General features: G+C 44.2%; 2 protein-coding genes across 5 annotated transcripts in view; one reads left to right on the forward strand and one right to left on the reverse strand.

Moving 5' to 3' along the window:
- The window catches only part of LOC108942637 (discoidin, CUB and LCCL domain-containing protein 1-like), a 22,394-nt gene extending 8,114 nt beyond the window's left edge, over positions 1 to 14,280 (reverse strand). Inside the window, exons 1-4 of the mRNA XM_018766100.2 lie at positions 14,155 to 14,280; positions 8,900 to 9,121; positions 2,258 to 2,412; positions 1,195 to 1,351 (exon numbers count right to left, since the gene is read on the reverse strand). Of these exons, the coding sequence (XP_018621616.2) occupies positions 1,195 to 1,351; positions 2,258 to 2,412; positions 8,900 to 9,121; positions 14,155 to 14,254 (634 nt within the window). The 5' untranslated portion in view covers positions 14,255 to 14,280. The remainder of the gene's footprint in view (positions 1 to 1,194; positions 1,352 to 2,257; positions 2,413 to 8,899; positions 9,122 to 14,154) is intronic.
- A 645-nt stretch (positions 14,281 to 14,925) lies between these two features.
- LOC108942636 (glucocorticoid modulatory element-binding protein 1-like) overlaps positions 14,926 to 15,833 on the forward strand; it is a 38,941-nt gene continuing 38,033 nt past the window's right edge. For all 4 annotated transcript variants that reach the window (XR_003797865.1, XR_003797866.1, XM_029254089.1 and 1 more), the window contains exon 1: positions 14,926 to 15,004. The gene's annotated coding sequence lies outside the window, so the exon portion shown is untranslated. The remainder of the gene's footprint in view (positions 15,005 to 15,833) is intronic.

Consider the following 15,833-nt stretch of genomic DNA (forward strand, 5'->3'; position numbering starts at 1 on the left):
ATTAGATACCCAGCTGGAACCACAGGAGGAGATAGATGCCACAGATATCAAGACATGGAAATTCCTCACGATGCACGGAGGGTTACACCCAAAGTCCAGCACCCTGAGACTGTACAATAAGCAAAAAGAGGGGGGCTGAGGGTTAGTGAGTGTCAGTGCCACTATCTAGGATGAAACATGGAGCATCCAAGCATACATCAGGAAGATGGCCCCCCAGGACAAACTGCTCAGTGAATACCTCAGACAGCAGAAGACAGAGGGTGATGAGGAAGAAGAGGAGACATCATGGAAGACCAAGCCCCTCCATGGGCTCTACTATCGACAGATGGAGGGAGAGGCTAAATTAAGAAATCCTACCAGTAGCTGAAAAAGGCCAGCCTGAAGGACAGCACAGAGGCTCTGATCATGGCAGCACAAGAACAAGCTCTAAGCACCATAGCGGACAGGACCCAAGGTGCAGGGTGTGCAAAGGTGCCCTTGAAACAGTCGAGCACACAGTAGCAGGGTGTAAGATGCAAGCTGGGACAGCGTACACTGAGAGGCATAACCAAGTGGCTGGGATAGTGTACAGGAACATCTGTGCAAAATACGGACTGGAAGTCCCCAAGTCCAAATAGGAGACACTGCCAAAGGTGGTTGAAGACAGCAGAGCTAAGGTCCTGTGGGACTTCAAGTTCCAGACTGACAAGCAGTTGCTGGCCAACCAACCAGACATAGTGTTGGTCGACAAAGAGGAGAAGAGGGCAATTGTGATAGATGTGGCAATCCCAAGTGACAGCAATATAAGAAAGAAGGAGCATGAGAAGATTGCAGAACTGTATTCTCTTAAACTGATAATGTGTAAGGTACATTGGAATTAACTCCTTCCTCTATTAGTCCAGTGATGTGAACTGTACTATCAATGTTTTCTCACACTTCATGATAATATTCTATATTTGTTTCATACTCCAGTTTTTCCAGAACTTGGCAGTGAGAATAGAATGTACCAGAACCATCATATTCATGTAGCTCTGAGAATTTGTGATAAATCCACAAAAATGTTCTTACAAGCATGAACTAAGAGCCCCCTGTGTGCTGGAAGTATGTACCTAGTATGGTATACTATGGTATGGTATGGCATGCTTGAACTTCACAGTGGCCTGCCCAGAAGAAAATAGTGAGTCAGTGTGCAGCGTGTGCTTGAGGGAGCCTCACCGGTGCACGGCTGGATGAGACGACAGCCCAGAACCTGGATGTGCGCCGCTGCCCGGTTGTGCCACTCCTGTGGCCGCAGAAGGAGGTACTGTGCCACCACCGAGGGAATCAGGGTGTTCAGCACATCCTGGGAGCCATCCGAGTTCCCCTCAAACACCTAGACAACCACATAAGCGCACACACACACACACACACACACACACACACACACACACACACACACACACACACACTTCCATGTCATTTGTGAGGGCTTTACAACAAAATATATTATTTTTTCATTTGTTTTCCTTTTTCTAAGCCAACAAAGTTCCTTCAAAACACTTTTCCTAGTTTTCCTCTCCTTGTGCATCACATGTTCACAAATGCCCACGCATGAAAGTAGCAATGCGGTGCACATGAGGAAGGGATACAGATGAAACACATATGCATTGTTCTGTTCTGAACCTGAGACACTTTTCTAAGTCCATAAGTGATGTCTGTTCTCCTTTTCAACCATTTTTTCATTAGAAAATTAAACTAGGGGGGTTAGGCCAGTGTAATTTAAAGTAAAGTTTTTGCAGATAAACACACTCCTGTAACACGCAGTTGAGTCATACAGAGGATGGTAAAACTAACAATCAATAACTATTACCAGTGACAACCCACAACTGGTCTATGCTGTGGGTATTCCATCAATCCTCTCCAACCACTTGGTCCACCTAAGGACCAAGGTGCTGCTCACGGAACAGGATTACATATTTTGAGCAATTATTACCTCCTATATAACATCTGCAGGATCTGCCTACATGTTACAACACCCAAATCAAGAGGCTGTAGATTCTCAGCTTCTGATGTAGTAGGATGAGCTCCCTCTGTACCTGACAGCTATTGAATCCCTTTCATAGCATTCAATAAAGGTTTTAAACCCATGTCTTTTGGACCCACTCTTTGCCTGATCTATTAACAGGAAATATATATTCTTGCAAGCCATTACTGGTACAGAAACTATGCAAAGTCATTCAAAGATATTTATCCAGTGTTATACCTTTGTCTCCAATCCCAGAACCCATCCTGGCCTTACAGCTCCCAGGGCAGTACCTGGCTGCTGGTCAGTGGCATAAGAGAGCAGGAATCCACGCCCGGAGCGGTGCGTGCCTGTGATGAAGAGCACGGTCGCCTCGCTGCTCTTGAGTGCTAGTCTCCTCCAGGTGGCATTGAGCTGCCCACACAGTGGGCCTGCAAGAGACATGGGAGAGAAGGGTGGCACATTGTTAGAGAAGGGCTGCTAAGATCCAGCTTTGCTCTCTCCGCACGCTGTAAACATAAGATGTATGAGGATTTCAGCAAATCAGACTATTTATCGTTACTTTATAAAAGACTGGAGCTCACACACACACACACACTTTCTGAACCGCTTGTCCCATACAGGGTCATGGGGAACCGGAGCCTAACCCAGCAACTCAGGGCGTAAGGCTGGAGGGGGAGGGAACACACCCAGGACGGGACACCAGTCCGTCGCAAGGCACCCCAAGCGGGACTCGAACCCCAGACCCACTGCACCACCGCACCCCCCTTGGAGCTCAAACAATTTATCAAAAATATAATTCATTTTTCACACCTGAAGACTTTTTGACCATCTATTAGCTGGATAAATTTGGGGGGGGGGGGGCAGCTAGGGTACCAGGTGGCATAGTGGTTAGAGATGCTCTCTTAGCCTTGAACGACCCAGGTTCAAACCTCCTGCTGTAGTGCCTCTAAGCAAGGTACTTACCGTGAATTGATATAGTTGTGCAATTTTTACTCTACAAATGATTATACCAGTGCATTTAATTTAGCAGTGTAAGTGACTTTGGAGAAAAGCATATAGGTAACATTCCTCCATACAATTTCAATAACTTTGTCCAAAACAGGGTCATGGTCATGCAGAGCCTATCCCAAAATCATTGGGTGCAAGGCTGAGGGAGGTATACCCTATACAGGACACCAGTCCATTGCTGGGTAACTACACACACAATGTGCAATTTCGCATCACCAATCCAACTGAACTGCATGTTTTATTCATTATACGCTATACTAGAGTAATACATTATCAATGAAGTTATTAAAGCTATAAGTATGCCTAATGGCCACAAAGGAAAGGAACAAAAAACTCCCAACTGAAACTCAAAGGAGGAAAAAAAACCTCTAGGGGTTCAAGTGCCAATTGCTGCCCACCCCTCCTGGGCATTCTAAATTTAAAAAAAAAAAAAACACACTTTAAAATCAATTAACAACTAATAACATTGTAGCCGACTGTTAACTTGATGTTCCAGTTCACATAGGTGCATCTCGTCCATCTTGGCCACTGGTCATCAGCTTTAGTCAGCATGGGGTGATGGTATGACGGCTGGCTGGCCTCCTCAGGTCTTATCATAGGGAAACAATGCTCAACAAGAAAGAAAATGTTGGCAAATGATGACTTAAAGAAATTAGAGATTAATACAGAAGGGAAAAAACCCAACTGGAATTACACTGCTTAGTGATATACCCGAGTGTACATGTAAGTCTTTAGCCTGGATTTAAAGGCTGAGACAGACGGGGCATTTCTAAGAGTAACTGGTAGACTATTCCAGAGTTTAGGTGCTCTGTAGCTAAAGAGAAGCCCTCCTACCAAGATCTTATTGATCACAGGTACTTTAAGGAAACCCACATCCAATGAATGAAAACACCATCTTGGAATATAAAAATCAAAAGTGCCTCTGCCCAACTACTTGTCCAGGCCATGGTGACATCTCGTCTGTACTACTGCAACTTTTGTGTGGCCTTCCCGCTTCTGCCATCAAACCTCTACAGCTGATACAGAATGCTGATTCCGGAGATGTGTTTGACTTGCTGAAGCATTCCTATGCATCTCTTCTACTCGTTTCTCTGCACTGGCTTCTTATAGCTGCCTGGATCAAATTTAACACCCTTGTTACCAACAAATGCATGAATAGAACTACTCCTAGCTATTTACAAGACTTGATCAACTGTTACACACCAACCAGACAGCTTCGCTCTTCTATTTGGTAACACTGCATAGTATCCATTGTAAGTCACTTTGGAGAAAAGCATCTACCAAGTGAATAAATGTAAATGTATTTCCACCCGCTTGGCGGTCCCATGCACGAAAGGTAAGTCACGGAGGTTTTCGGTTCTGGCTCCATTGTGATGGAACGACCTCCCCCGCTCACTCAGAACTGCTGAAACTCTATCCACATTTAAAAAGGGTCTGAAAACTCACCTCTTCTAGACTCACTTCACCCATGATCTCTTAAACTCATGTAAGGTGTAAATGTTCATGCATCCTAACTTTATGATCATGCCCAGATAATCCTTTACACAGCCGCTACTGCTGCATTGTATGTAAATGTTTGTGTATCTTTAAAAAAAAAAAAAAAAAAAAAAAAAAAAAAAAAAAATATTGTCAGAAGGTGATCAGGAATAATCTACTGAGTTTTATGCAGCTACTTGCGTGATGAACATTGCTGCATATAGTGGAAAGTAACTTTACTTGAGAATCATACGTCTGCAACTATGTCTCTTTCTTGTAATGTCATGCACAAATTGTATTCTCCCAGATGTACGTCGCTTTGGAGAAAAACATCTGCTAAATGAATAAATGTAAAGATCTTGGGGGGGGGGTGTGGTGGTACAGTGGGTTGGACCGGGTCCTGCTCTCCAGTGGGTCTAGGGTTCGAGTCCCACTTGGGGTGCCTTGCGACGGACTGGCGTCCCCTCCCGGGTGTGTCCCCTCCCCCTCCAGCCTTACGCCCTGAGTTGCTGGGTTAGGCTCCGGTTCCCCACGACCCCGTATGGGACAAGCAGTTCAGAAAGTGTGTGTGTGTCTGTAAATATCTTATTACCTGCTTTTATTTGCCAAGCTTATACATAATTCATTACAGGGCATTAAAACAGGTGTGTTCAATGCTTTCCTGCCTTATTTGCCTAATAACTTTCAGCTTCTTTTGTTCTCAAAACCCCTCACTCTGAAGCTGAATCATCCAAGCCTCATCATGCAGCTTACCTTAAACTGAATTCACTCCAGGCAAGGCAGGACCACCGGCCCTTTATGACATGCTCTTAGTGTACACAGCTTGCCTTTATCAGATAACCTCTGACCTGGTTGCGTGGTACAGCCTGCTTCTCATGTAATGGTCTTACATTCTACAGCACAGAGTACAGCCTTAAACCCAGTACAAAAATATTACCAGTTACCATGCTTAACAATTTCTATGACTACTAAATTTTAACACTACATTTACATTTATTCAATTAGCGGACGCTTTTCTCCAAAGCGACTTACAAGGGATAAATATGTAGTGTTACTAGCCTATATACCTTATTCACCAAGGTGACTTACACTGCTAGATACACTACTTACAATGGGTCACTCCAACACTATAAGAGCACTATGGGCCACATCCAACACTATAAGAGCAATGCTATGTACTGCCTTATAGGTTAGAAGTAGGATCTTATAATCAACTCTAAGTGTAACCGGGAACCAATGCAATGATTTCAGTACTGGTGTTATATACTGTACTCGTAGACACTGCATTATCGACCAGAGAACTGACACGAGCCTTGATGTCGGACACGTGTGTGTGGGAAACACTTCACTTTTACACTTCAATTCCCAAGGCCCTGAACCTTAACATTTCAAACAACTGAAACTCCCAAAATAAGCACATTACTATTATTATTTTCAAGCTCAGCATGCAAAATGCTTAGAGCGGAATATCTATTTTAGGTTCGGACAGAGCCTGTGGCTTAGGCTTAGCCTTACTTGACTTATTCCAGCCCAGTCGCCATGAGAGTGGTCCGGGGTACCTGGCTTCTCATTAACTGTACTAGGGTCTGTAAGTGTCGACGCTGAGTTTGAGACCACTGAGGCATTGGGACACACTGAGCCCAGCTAGCTCTCCGTCACTTGAATAGAAATCAAATTCTTAATGCACCCTTCTAAATCATGGACTTTCCACACGAAGTCATTATTTGTCATGCATTCCCAGCAAATGAAATTTTCAACAATATCAGCAGGTGCAACAAAGCAAAACATATTACACGATACACAATCTGATCTGTGGGAGGAAGCCAGAGCAGGCAGATGAAACCTACACAGACTCAGGGAGAACATGGAAACCCCACACAGACTGAGCGGGGATTGAACCTACATTACCAGGCACTGTGAGATGCCAGTCCAACTCGCTCCACCACTATGCCACCCATGGATTAAATGTGAATAAAATAAAAATGTAAATGCAACATGCTGCCAAAAGTGAGTATATATTATCAAATAGGAACAACTCTTTTAACATAGTGATGTTCTTTTGCCAAGTTCATGAACACCACTCTCTGCTATGATACACTTGTGAGGAACTGAGCTGCCTGAAGATCTGAGGGCTGCTGGATCTACAGCTGCTCCACTGCATCCTTAAAGACAATAAGCTTGTTTATGAACATAAGAATAGTCTTTTCTATAAAAGTGACACAGAAACATGCTGCCATGTTGATACCTCCGCTATTCAAAGTGATATCATTGTGGAGGAGTTTGTGAACAACATTTAAAATATTTAAGTGGGGCTTGGACTGCTCCTCTAACCTGTGCCCACATTGAAAGGCATCTTGCGTGTGGCACTTACTTCTTCAGATTGCTCCCTTCTCTTCTTCTCTGCCTTGTATCTTTAGCATGAGCTCTAAGTTTGCTCAGGCAGCTAGTAGCATAGTGATTAGGACTAAAGCTGCTGCCTTGGATCCAAAGGTTGGAATCCCAACTCCAGCTGCAGTATCTTTCAGGAAACTATTTTCCCTAAAATTGCTTCAGTAAAAATAGCCCAGCTGATCACTGTAAATAACTTAACATCGAAAATCAGTTTGGAGAAAAGCGTCTGCTCAATGAGTAAACTTAAAATGTGTGTTTATACATTCTCCAAATTCTCAGAGGCCTTGGTCCAGACCTCCAAGTGACCTGGCTGCACAAAGCAGTGTGTAAGAGGATGAGGGTGGGTGTGTGGCAGTGAGGGTGTGGCATGGCACTGGGGGGGCTGCCATTCCAGAGGGTGGTGCTACAGGCATGGCGAGGGGGGGCTTACTCACTGATCACAGTTCAATACATTTACATTTTACATTTATTCACTTAGCAGATGCTTTTCTCCAAAGCGACTTACAATGGATACTATGTAGTGTTACCAGCCCACACACCTTATTCACCAAGGTGACTTACACTGCTAGATACACAACTTACAATTGGTCACTCATCCATACATCAGTGAAACACACTCTCTCTGTGTCACTCACACTATGAGGGAACCTGAACAGTATGTCTTTGGACTGTGGGAGGAAACCGGAGCACCCAGTAGAAACCCACGCAGACATGGGGAGAACATGCAAACTCCACACAGGCTGAGAAGGGATCAAACCCACGTTCTCTCGCACCACCCAGGTGCTGTGAGACAGCAGCTCTACTTGCTGTGCCACCATGCCACCCAGTACAAAGTAGAGATGATACAAGGCGACTCTTACTATGTGGTCCATATTCTATACACTGGGTCATCATGTAACATCACATTCCAGCTGTGAAGTTTTAAAGATACAAACATTTACAGGATTTTTAAAAAGATTTTTAACTGTGTCTTTCTTCACCAGTCTTCTTTCAGAATTTGCTGTCTTTGGCTGACCAAAAGCAACCTGCATTTCTGGTCAAACTTAGCTGACAGTAAGACAATAAAACAAAACAGGAGGGTAAGACCTGTTGACTCATCTCACACCATAGTGGTCACTGACTGCACTTTGTTGCACATGTTTAAAAGACTAAACAGTGTTAAACAAGAGACTATGTATTTTAATTCTCATCCACTTTCATTAATCACTTGTCTCTGTCAGGGTCATGGCTCTTTGGAGCCTTACTTGAAACCACTGGGCGCAAGGTTAGGAAGGGTATGCCTTGGATGGGATTCCAGTCCATCACAGGGTAGTCTCTCTCTCTCTCTCTCACACACACACACACACACACACACACACACACACACACACACACACACACACACACACACACTATGGGCATTCAGCAATTCACCTGAAACCCATGTTTTTGGACTGTGGGAAGAAAACCAGAGCACACAAAGAATATTCATGCAAATACAGGAAACAACATGCAAACTCTACAGAGACTGAGCTGGATTTAAACCCACACCCACATAGCTTAGGCACTATAAAATAGCAGCAGTACCTAATGTGCAAATAAATGAACTTCTGGTTCAGTTGCAGTCATATGTCACTTGCACTTGCCAGTGCATATTGATAATTTTTGCTGAAAATTTTAAAAGAAAACATTGTTTAACTGCTGTATTCTTTTTTCCTTTTTCCACCTGTTTACACAGTCATTTCTAGCTGGTAGGGCCATGGTGTCAGCATTCATTACATGTCGTTTGATGAGTGCCGTATACCAGACTCACTCACAGCGCAATCACAGTACAATCCAGTATCTTAGTTTCCAGTACCCACCTGTGTTATATTGAGTCTGCAGTATATGTACAGGTGATTTGTTTGCATCTGACCACAGGACTGTGAGACACCTATCTCAGACAGGTGCACACACACATACGCAGTCACATACTCACATGCATGCACACAACTCATCCCGCAGTGTCAGCACACTCCCTGTTGCTGTAGAACCCCCGCCTCCACACACCGATTGTCTCACCTATGCTGGGTGCTGCGTTGCCTGGGATGATGGTCAGGGAGCCCTGCTTGCAGCCAGGGGTTAGCTCTAGGTCAAAGTCACCGAAAGCCAACCACAGTGTGCGTTCCTGCGGAACTTGCAGTCTCCACTCACACCGAGTGCCATTGGGGTAGGTGTTGGGGAAGTTGCGTGAGGCCAGGGTTCCACTCTGGGTACCCATCAGTGTGTGTCCACAGCCACCACCTGGGAAAGAACTCGTGGTTAAAGTGGTTCATCGTGGGCTACTTTGAATACATGCAAAACCACATTGCATTAAAAAGAGCCACTTATTCTTCCACATTGCTGAAGCTCAGTGACTTCTCTAAATACAGTTCATCTTCACATGACCACACTAGTAGGGGTGTTTGCTCTGTTACTGTTTGTTGTTCATAACTTGGGAGAAAAGTATCTACCAGAACTGGCCCTTTCTGGTTACTTTGGTCTGTCACAGCATTCTCTTGGCCTGTCCTTTCCTGTGCCGACCCCTACTGCCCTCCTTCAAAATCCCGTGAAATTTCCTGGAAACACCAGAGCTGCAGCCATGAGCCACAAACTGAAAATTTGTACCACAGTCAGGGGGAAGCAAGACCAACCTTTCAGTGGCTGTGGGATAGGGGATACTCAATCATTGAGCAAAGGGGCCCCTCCTGCCTCCGCCCACTCCCATCCCATGGCCCCCTCTAGGAAGTGGGTATGCTGCAGAAATCATGCTGCTGCAGGGCAATGACAATGCTCCCTGCGATAACCACTCCAGTGTGTTCCGCTTGCGTATCCCTTGTGTCACAGCTCGCCAATGATCCAGTCCCAGCCGTGGTCTTGGTTCGCTGCTCCATCAGGACTTCTCATAGAGCAACAAGGCAGAGTGCCCTCCCCAGCTCACACTCAAGAAACAGCAACAGTGCAGCAGTGTCTAACATCAATGCCATGTTGAGGTAGTGTTTCATCTGCTCTCCCGCAATGACCTGAATGAATCAGCCATAATCGTCATTCCAGAGAACTGATAAAAATGGCAAACCCTAAGAATACACAAATAAATCTGTGAATGTCAAAGGCTGCAAGTGACATCTGCGTCACAGGAGCTGAAGACTTTCAGTATCCCTCAGCTTCTAGTTAGAAGTGCCACAGGGCAGGCCCTCACAAGCACACACCAGCATCTCACAGGACACCCGAGAGTGAACCTTTGGCACATGGTGCTTCTCTGTCACCCCTGCCACATGGGCACATTCATAAGCTGAAGATCTGGTAAAGAATTAATTGGCATTTTCCTGTGCAACTGCCTCTTTCTCAGACCCTTGGTCAATGCATGTTCAGTATGCCCATAGGGGGAGGCCTCAGTCCTGCTCAGAGGAATCAAAGACTTAGATCCTCCCACACTGTTCGGCGCATTGGGCAGTAAGTGCTCTCCATCATACTCGATCAATTGCAGCAGCCTCGGCTTCATCCCATGACAGGTTGAAGGCCGTTAGGTCTTCAATGAAGGTCTTTTTCCATGTGATCTTTGGACGTCCTGGTTTTCGCTTCCTCTTATATGGAATCCAGTTCATGGCTGTCCTTGGGAGTTGGGTTAGTGGTTGGCGTAAGACATGACCTGCGAATCGGAAGCGTTGTTCAGCCATGGTTTCCGACAGCGGGCGCGTGCATGTTTGTTGATGGACTTCTTGGTTTGTGATATGTTCTCGATAAGAGATGCCTAGGATTCGACGAAGGCATCATTGTTGGAAGACATTTATCCGTCGGATGATGTTCTTTGTCATCTTCCATGTCTCACAGGCGTATATCACTGTTGGGACAATGATGGCATGGAGAAGTCGTATTTGTGTTTGTAAACTGATTGTGCTAGTGCGCCATATCAGTTTCAGGCATTGGAAGACTGCAGTTGCCTTTCCAATGCGACATTGGACGTCGTGTGTTGCATCTCCATCTGTAGTCAGGACGCTCCCTAGGTGTGTGAAGTTATCAGCCTCCTCAATCTGGTGTTGGTCAATAGTAACTGGTATATTTGCTCGCGCATATCCAATCGGCATAACTTTGGTTTTTTTGCTGCTAATCTGAAGTCCAACCTGGGCTGCCGTTTGTTTTAGTAGTAAGGTTTGTGTCACCAGTTCTTTTTGTGTCGGGGCAAGAAGAGCAATGTCATCAGCAAAATCTAAATCAGCAAGTCTTGTCTCCTGTCTCCATGAAAGCCCTAATATTTGAGTATCGATGGATCTTCTTAAGATGAAGTCAATTGTAATCAGGAATAGGAGTGAAGACAGTATGCATCCTTGTCGGACACCAGTTTTGATGGTGAAGAACTCAGTGACGTCATCATCAGTGCGGACATAATAACTAGAGTTGTAGTATAAGCTGCGGAACAAGGCAACAAAGCGTTCTGGGATGCCATATTTGTGGGCAATTTTCCACAGGGTCTCACAGTCGACACTGTCAAATGCTTTGGTGAAATCAATGAAATTGATTGATAGTTTCGGAATCAGAGAGAGTTTGGAGAAAATTTATTTTATTTTTTTTTCCCCAGAATCAGAGAGTTTGGAAAAAAATGTAGACGATATTTAGACATAATTGCCTGTTTAGCCAGAGGTCTTCTGCATGACTGGAAAAAATGCCTTTGCACTGAGCAGTTGGGTAAACAAGAGTGCGCTGATTCACTGCCAAGTGCTTTCTGCATCATTCCTCTCTGCCTGAAAATGTGACAAAGGTAATTCACATGCTCTCTTCCCCAATGTGCATAGCATTGTGTCCACCAGCAAAGTCTTTGAGCTGTCCCATTATTGTGGATTTCCATGCCTTTCTGCAGTGCAGCAAGGGGCTTTGGGCCCTGTGTCATTAAACACAGACAGGTCTGCAGCTTGACCACAACCACACTGGCTGGGCTGATGATGTGTCTATGGGTCACTGGGGACTGCCCAGGACACCGCTGACAGAGTCTAGCCCAGAGCTCTTGTCTGTCATTCTACTGCTCCTGGTAGAGGCTAACGCACATTTTTCCAGGAGTGATAGGCTGGAGCAACTGTAATTTTCACCAAAGCCTGTACTAAAGTTATGTATTTGTCAAGAATAACAAGCCAGCCTCTTGAGGGAGGACAGTCACTAACAGATCTGCTCCTCCATATGTACAAGAACCCCTGAATTTGTCTAAATTTAAGAAGTGTCTCAAAACTCACCTCTTTTGAAATCATTTCTCCCCTGATCTAATACATGCATGATTAATGTGTGTTTATGTTTAATAATTTTTTGTAAATGTGTTAAATAATGGATAAAACTTTACGCAGCTGCTCGTGTGATATATACTGGTTCATATGGTGAAAACTGACTGTATTCTAGAATCATGTGTCTGCATCCAAATCTCTCCATCTGTTGATGTACTGCCCTCTTTGTATTTTTTCTCTGAGATGTTCATCACTTTAGAGAAAAGCCTCTAGAATACACACACATTTTCAGAACCGCTTGTCCCATACGGGGTCACAAGGAACCGGAGCCTACCCGGTAACACAGGGTGTAAGGCCGGAGGGGGAGGGGACACACCCAGGATGGGACGCCAGTCCGTCGCAAGGCACCCCAAGCGGGACTCGAACCCCAGACCCACCGGAGAGCAGGACTGCGGTCCAACCCACTGCACCATCGCACCCCGCCTCTAGAATAGATAAATGTAAATATGGGACATGGATCCGAATGTTATTCAGTTCCCAGTGCTGCCGTTTACTGCTGTGGAAGTGTTACTAGAAATCCTGGGCACGATGCAGTGTTGATTTATTAAATGTCCAGCTGTATACCATGTCCCGACACGCAGACACCCAGCACCCTTGATGGACAAACTTGGAGAATGAGGAAACACTTCAGCTTGTGAAACAAACGTTTCCCCGCAGTGATTGGGATATGTGACACAAATCATAAAAAGAATTGTGCACACACTGAACATGATCTGCTGTGAATGTGCAACAAGACTAGTGCAGCAAAAAAGCAAGACACCAAAAGCCCTGTCCAAGGGCTCTCCATGACACTAACTTAGTGGAAACACAAGATACTCCCCTGATCTAGAAATACTTTGTTTGCTGAACTCAAGATCCCACACAAGCAGAACAAAAAAAAGCATTCTCAAAAAACAGAAAAAGCCATAACAAAGCAGTAGAAAATAAATAGTATGTTCTGGCCTTTTAAACAGATGCAAGGATATGTAAGAAACCTTCGTGGAACAAAATGGTGTGGAAGAGTTTAAACTTTTTTTCCCATTTGTAGAGATTACTGTAAATTACTGAATACATACAGAAGCATACAATAAGTAAAAAAATAGTTATTGTGGATACTTTTCAATTTACCTCTGTATTAATCTCTATTGATATACTGGACGTCTTTATCCAACATGACTTAGTGTAGCAACTTTACAATCATTTACCCACTTATACAGTAGCGTGTTCTTGTATCGGGTTCAGAGTAAAAGCACAATACCTTGATCAAGAAGATTACAGCAAAATAAGGGTTCCAGCCAAGAACCTTAAGAATGCAAGACAACAACAATGACCACTACACTACCTGCTGGTCCAAACACATGTCTCACAGTTAGTTACACAACTGTATAATGCATTCCTGTCAGCACATCAATCACTATTAGGTCTAAGGGCCACGAGACTGCATCTTTACATGTACCAACCATGCAGAGACCAGCAGATGATCATTTAGATAATATTATATGACTGCACCTCTTATATTTCATAGTTCATTTTTATATCAACACTTTTGAGTAGTGTACACTGGTGCAATAGGGGTATGAAACACCTTACAACTCTCTTTATAATTTGTTCAACATACCTACCACAAAACATCTTACATTACAAATAAATGCAAAATCATTCACTTAGCAAGTGGATTTTCCACATTTCCAAACATAAAAACTGCAGTGTGTGTTTAGAAAAAGATCAACTATACATCAGTTTCATGATCACATATTTTACAATTATTTTTGACACTCTGTTGTCCTGCCGTTGTCCTCAATACAGAACTGTTGTAATATACAGTATTTACACGTCATTTGATTGCTTTGCTTACTGTCAGGTGATCCCAAAGAAAACTACACTTACTCATAAAGAATGTTCAGGATTCTGAAACCATGCTTAAGGGTTAATACTGCATTAAAATACTTAAGGTTACTGCAATTCAGTACTGTAACGCTTGAAACCTGGCTGGCTTAGACTAAGTGACAGCAAAAAAGTTTTGTAGTATCATGAAAGTCATAAACAGCTCACCCTGCTGCCCATGAATTTCCAGAGTCCCCATACAAAATATAAGTAAAAAGCAAGTTAGAAGGTCGACAGCATCCCAGATGTTTCTCACCAAGGCGAGCATGATTTATAAGTGCACGTCGGGCTTCAAGTCTGAGTGTCTACTCACATCAGAGGCATAACTTGAAGTGACCATTGATCGCAGCTGTCACTTTGCATTGGTTAAAAAGCGAACGTGGCGGACCCTTATGGTTGGTCAAGCAAGTAGGCTCCGACATTCCCATTGGTTTTCAAATGTGCCATTAATGTTATTGGCTTCAAACACCCTTTTCCTCATAAGGTTCAGGTTGTACAGAGCTATAATTTTGTATTGTGAAACAAGTTATTATTCATTGCTTCGTACATATCGCGTTCGAGAAACAGCAAGATTATTAAATTAGTCACATTTTACAGAGAAATGAAATTTGGGTGTAATTAATGTTGATATCCGTGTGTTACTCTTGCACATTTGATTTATTGTATTTTAAGGCGCAGTGGGTTGGACCGGGTCCTGCGCTCCAGTGGGTCTGGGGTTCGAGTGCCACTTGGGGTGACTTGCGGCGGACTCGCGTCCCGTCCTCCTGGGTGTGTCCCGTTTGCTGGGACATTTTTGACACGCTGTATTTTTTTTAAGACTACACAAATGTCATTTAGTGCGCTTGTTGGAAGACATTTAATTGTTCGGATGTTGAAATTTAAATTTAAAAAAGTCTCTTGCTGTGTAACAGGAACAGACCCTGCCCAGGTGTAAGAACCCTCGCCTTCAGGAAGTGTGGAGATGCACATGCGCACTAACATTTCTTCTGGCCAATTATGTGTTCGCCGCAGTAAAACGGTAAGGAATAAAAGAGTTCACTGTTATATCATATTGCGATTATTGTTGAAAAGGGAGACATCGGCTTCTTGCTGAACTTAATATTAAATATTTAACCGTTAGGGTAACCTGGTGCGGAATATGAATGCTGGACACGAGCGAGACAACGCAGCCGCCGTCGTTAGTGTGCGTGCTGCCGCAACCGCGAGACGTCAGTTCGAGGGGGAGTGCGAGGGAGAGAGAATAAAGAAAGAACGGAGGCACGTAGCAATCGGGACGACGAGTTGTGCGCGCCCTCTCAACCTCCGTATTGGTGACGAGGCGGAGCTCCTCCGAAAGGGTTCCGTGTGCCATTAGCCGGCTAGCCACGAAGCTAACGGAGTTAAACATGGAGGTGACAAACGTAGTTGTGTTCCGCACAGAGAAGGGTCAAGTAACTGTACGGTGAAACAGGAAACTGCCAGCAGGCTAGGCTAGTGACTAGGCCGACCAACGAAGAGATTTCCACTTTCTAACGTTTTAAGATAAATCAAATGTGTCCTGCCAAGGACTTAGGATTTCATCATCATCACATCACGCATTCATTGTCGATTGAAACTTAGAACATGACGCAGAAGAATCATGGGTTAACACTGAAGTAGAAGAAACGTAACCAAGTTTTTCAAGGTGGCAGAAGTTTACATTCTGTGGACAACACTAGGAATAATAACAAACGGTATTGTTCCCTCCGTGCAAAATGTGCACACAGTGCAGCTTCTTATACGGCTGAGGTGCATAATGGCCGGGAGGGGTGAACTGTTTAAGGCTTTTACATTTGAGTAATGATTCTTATTTCAAATCCACCTTCTGC

This window comes from Scleropages formosus, chromosome 8 (assembly GCF_900964775.1).
Source record: "Scleropages formosus chromosome 8, fSclFor1.1, whole genome shotgun sequence".
NCBI lineage: Eukaryota > Metazoa > Chordata > Actinopteri > Osteoglossiformes > Osteoglossidae > Scleropages > Scleropages formosus.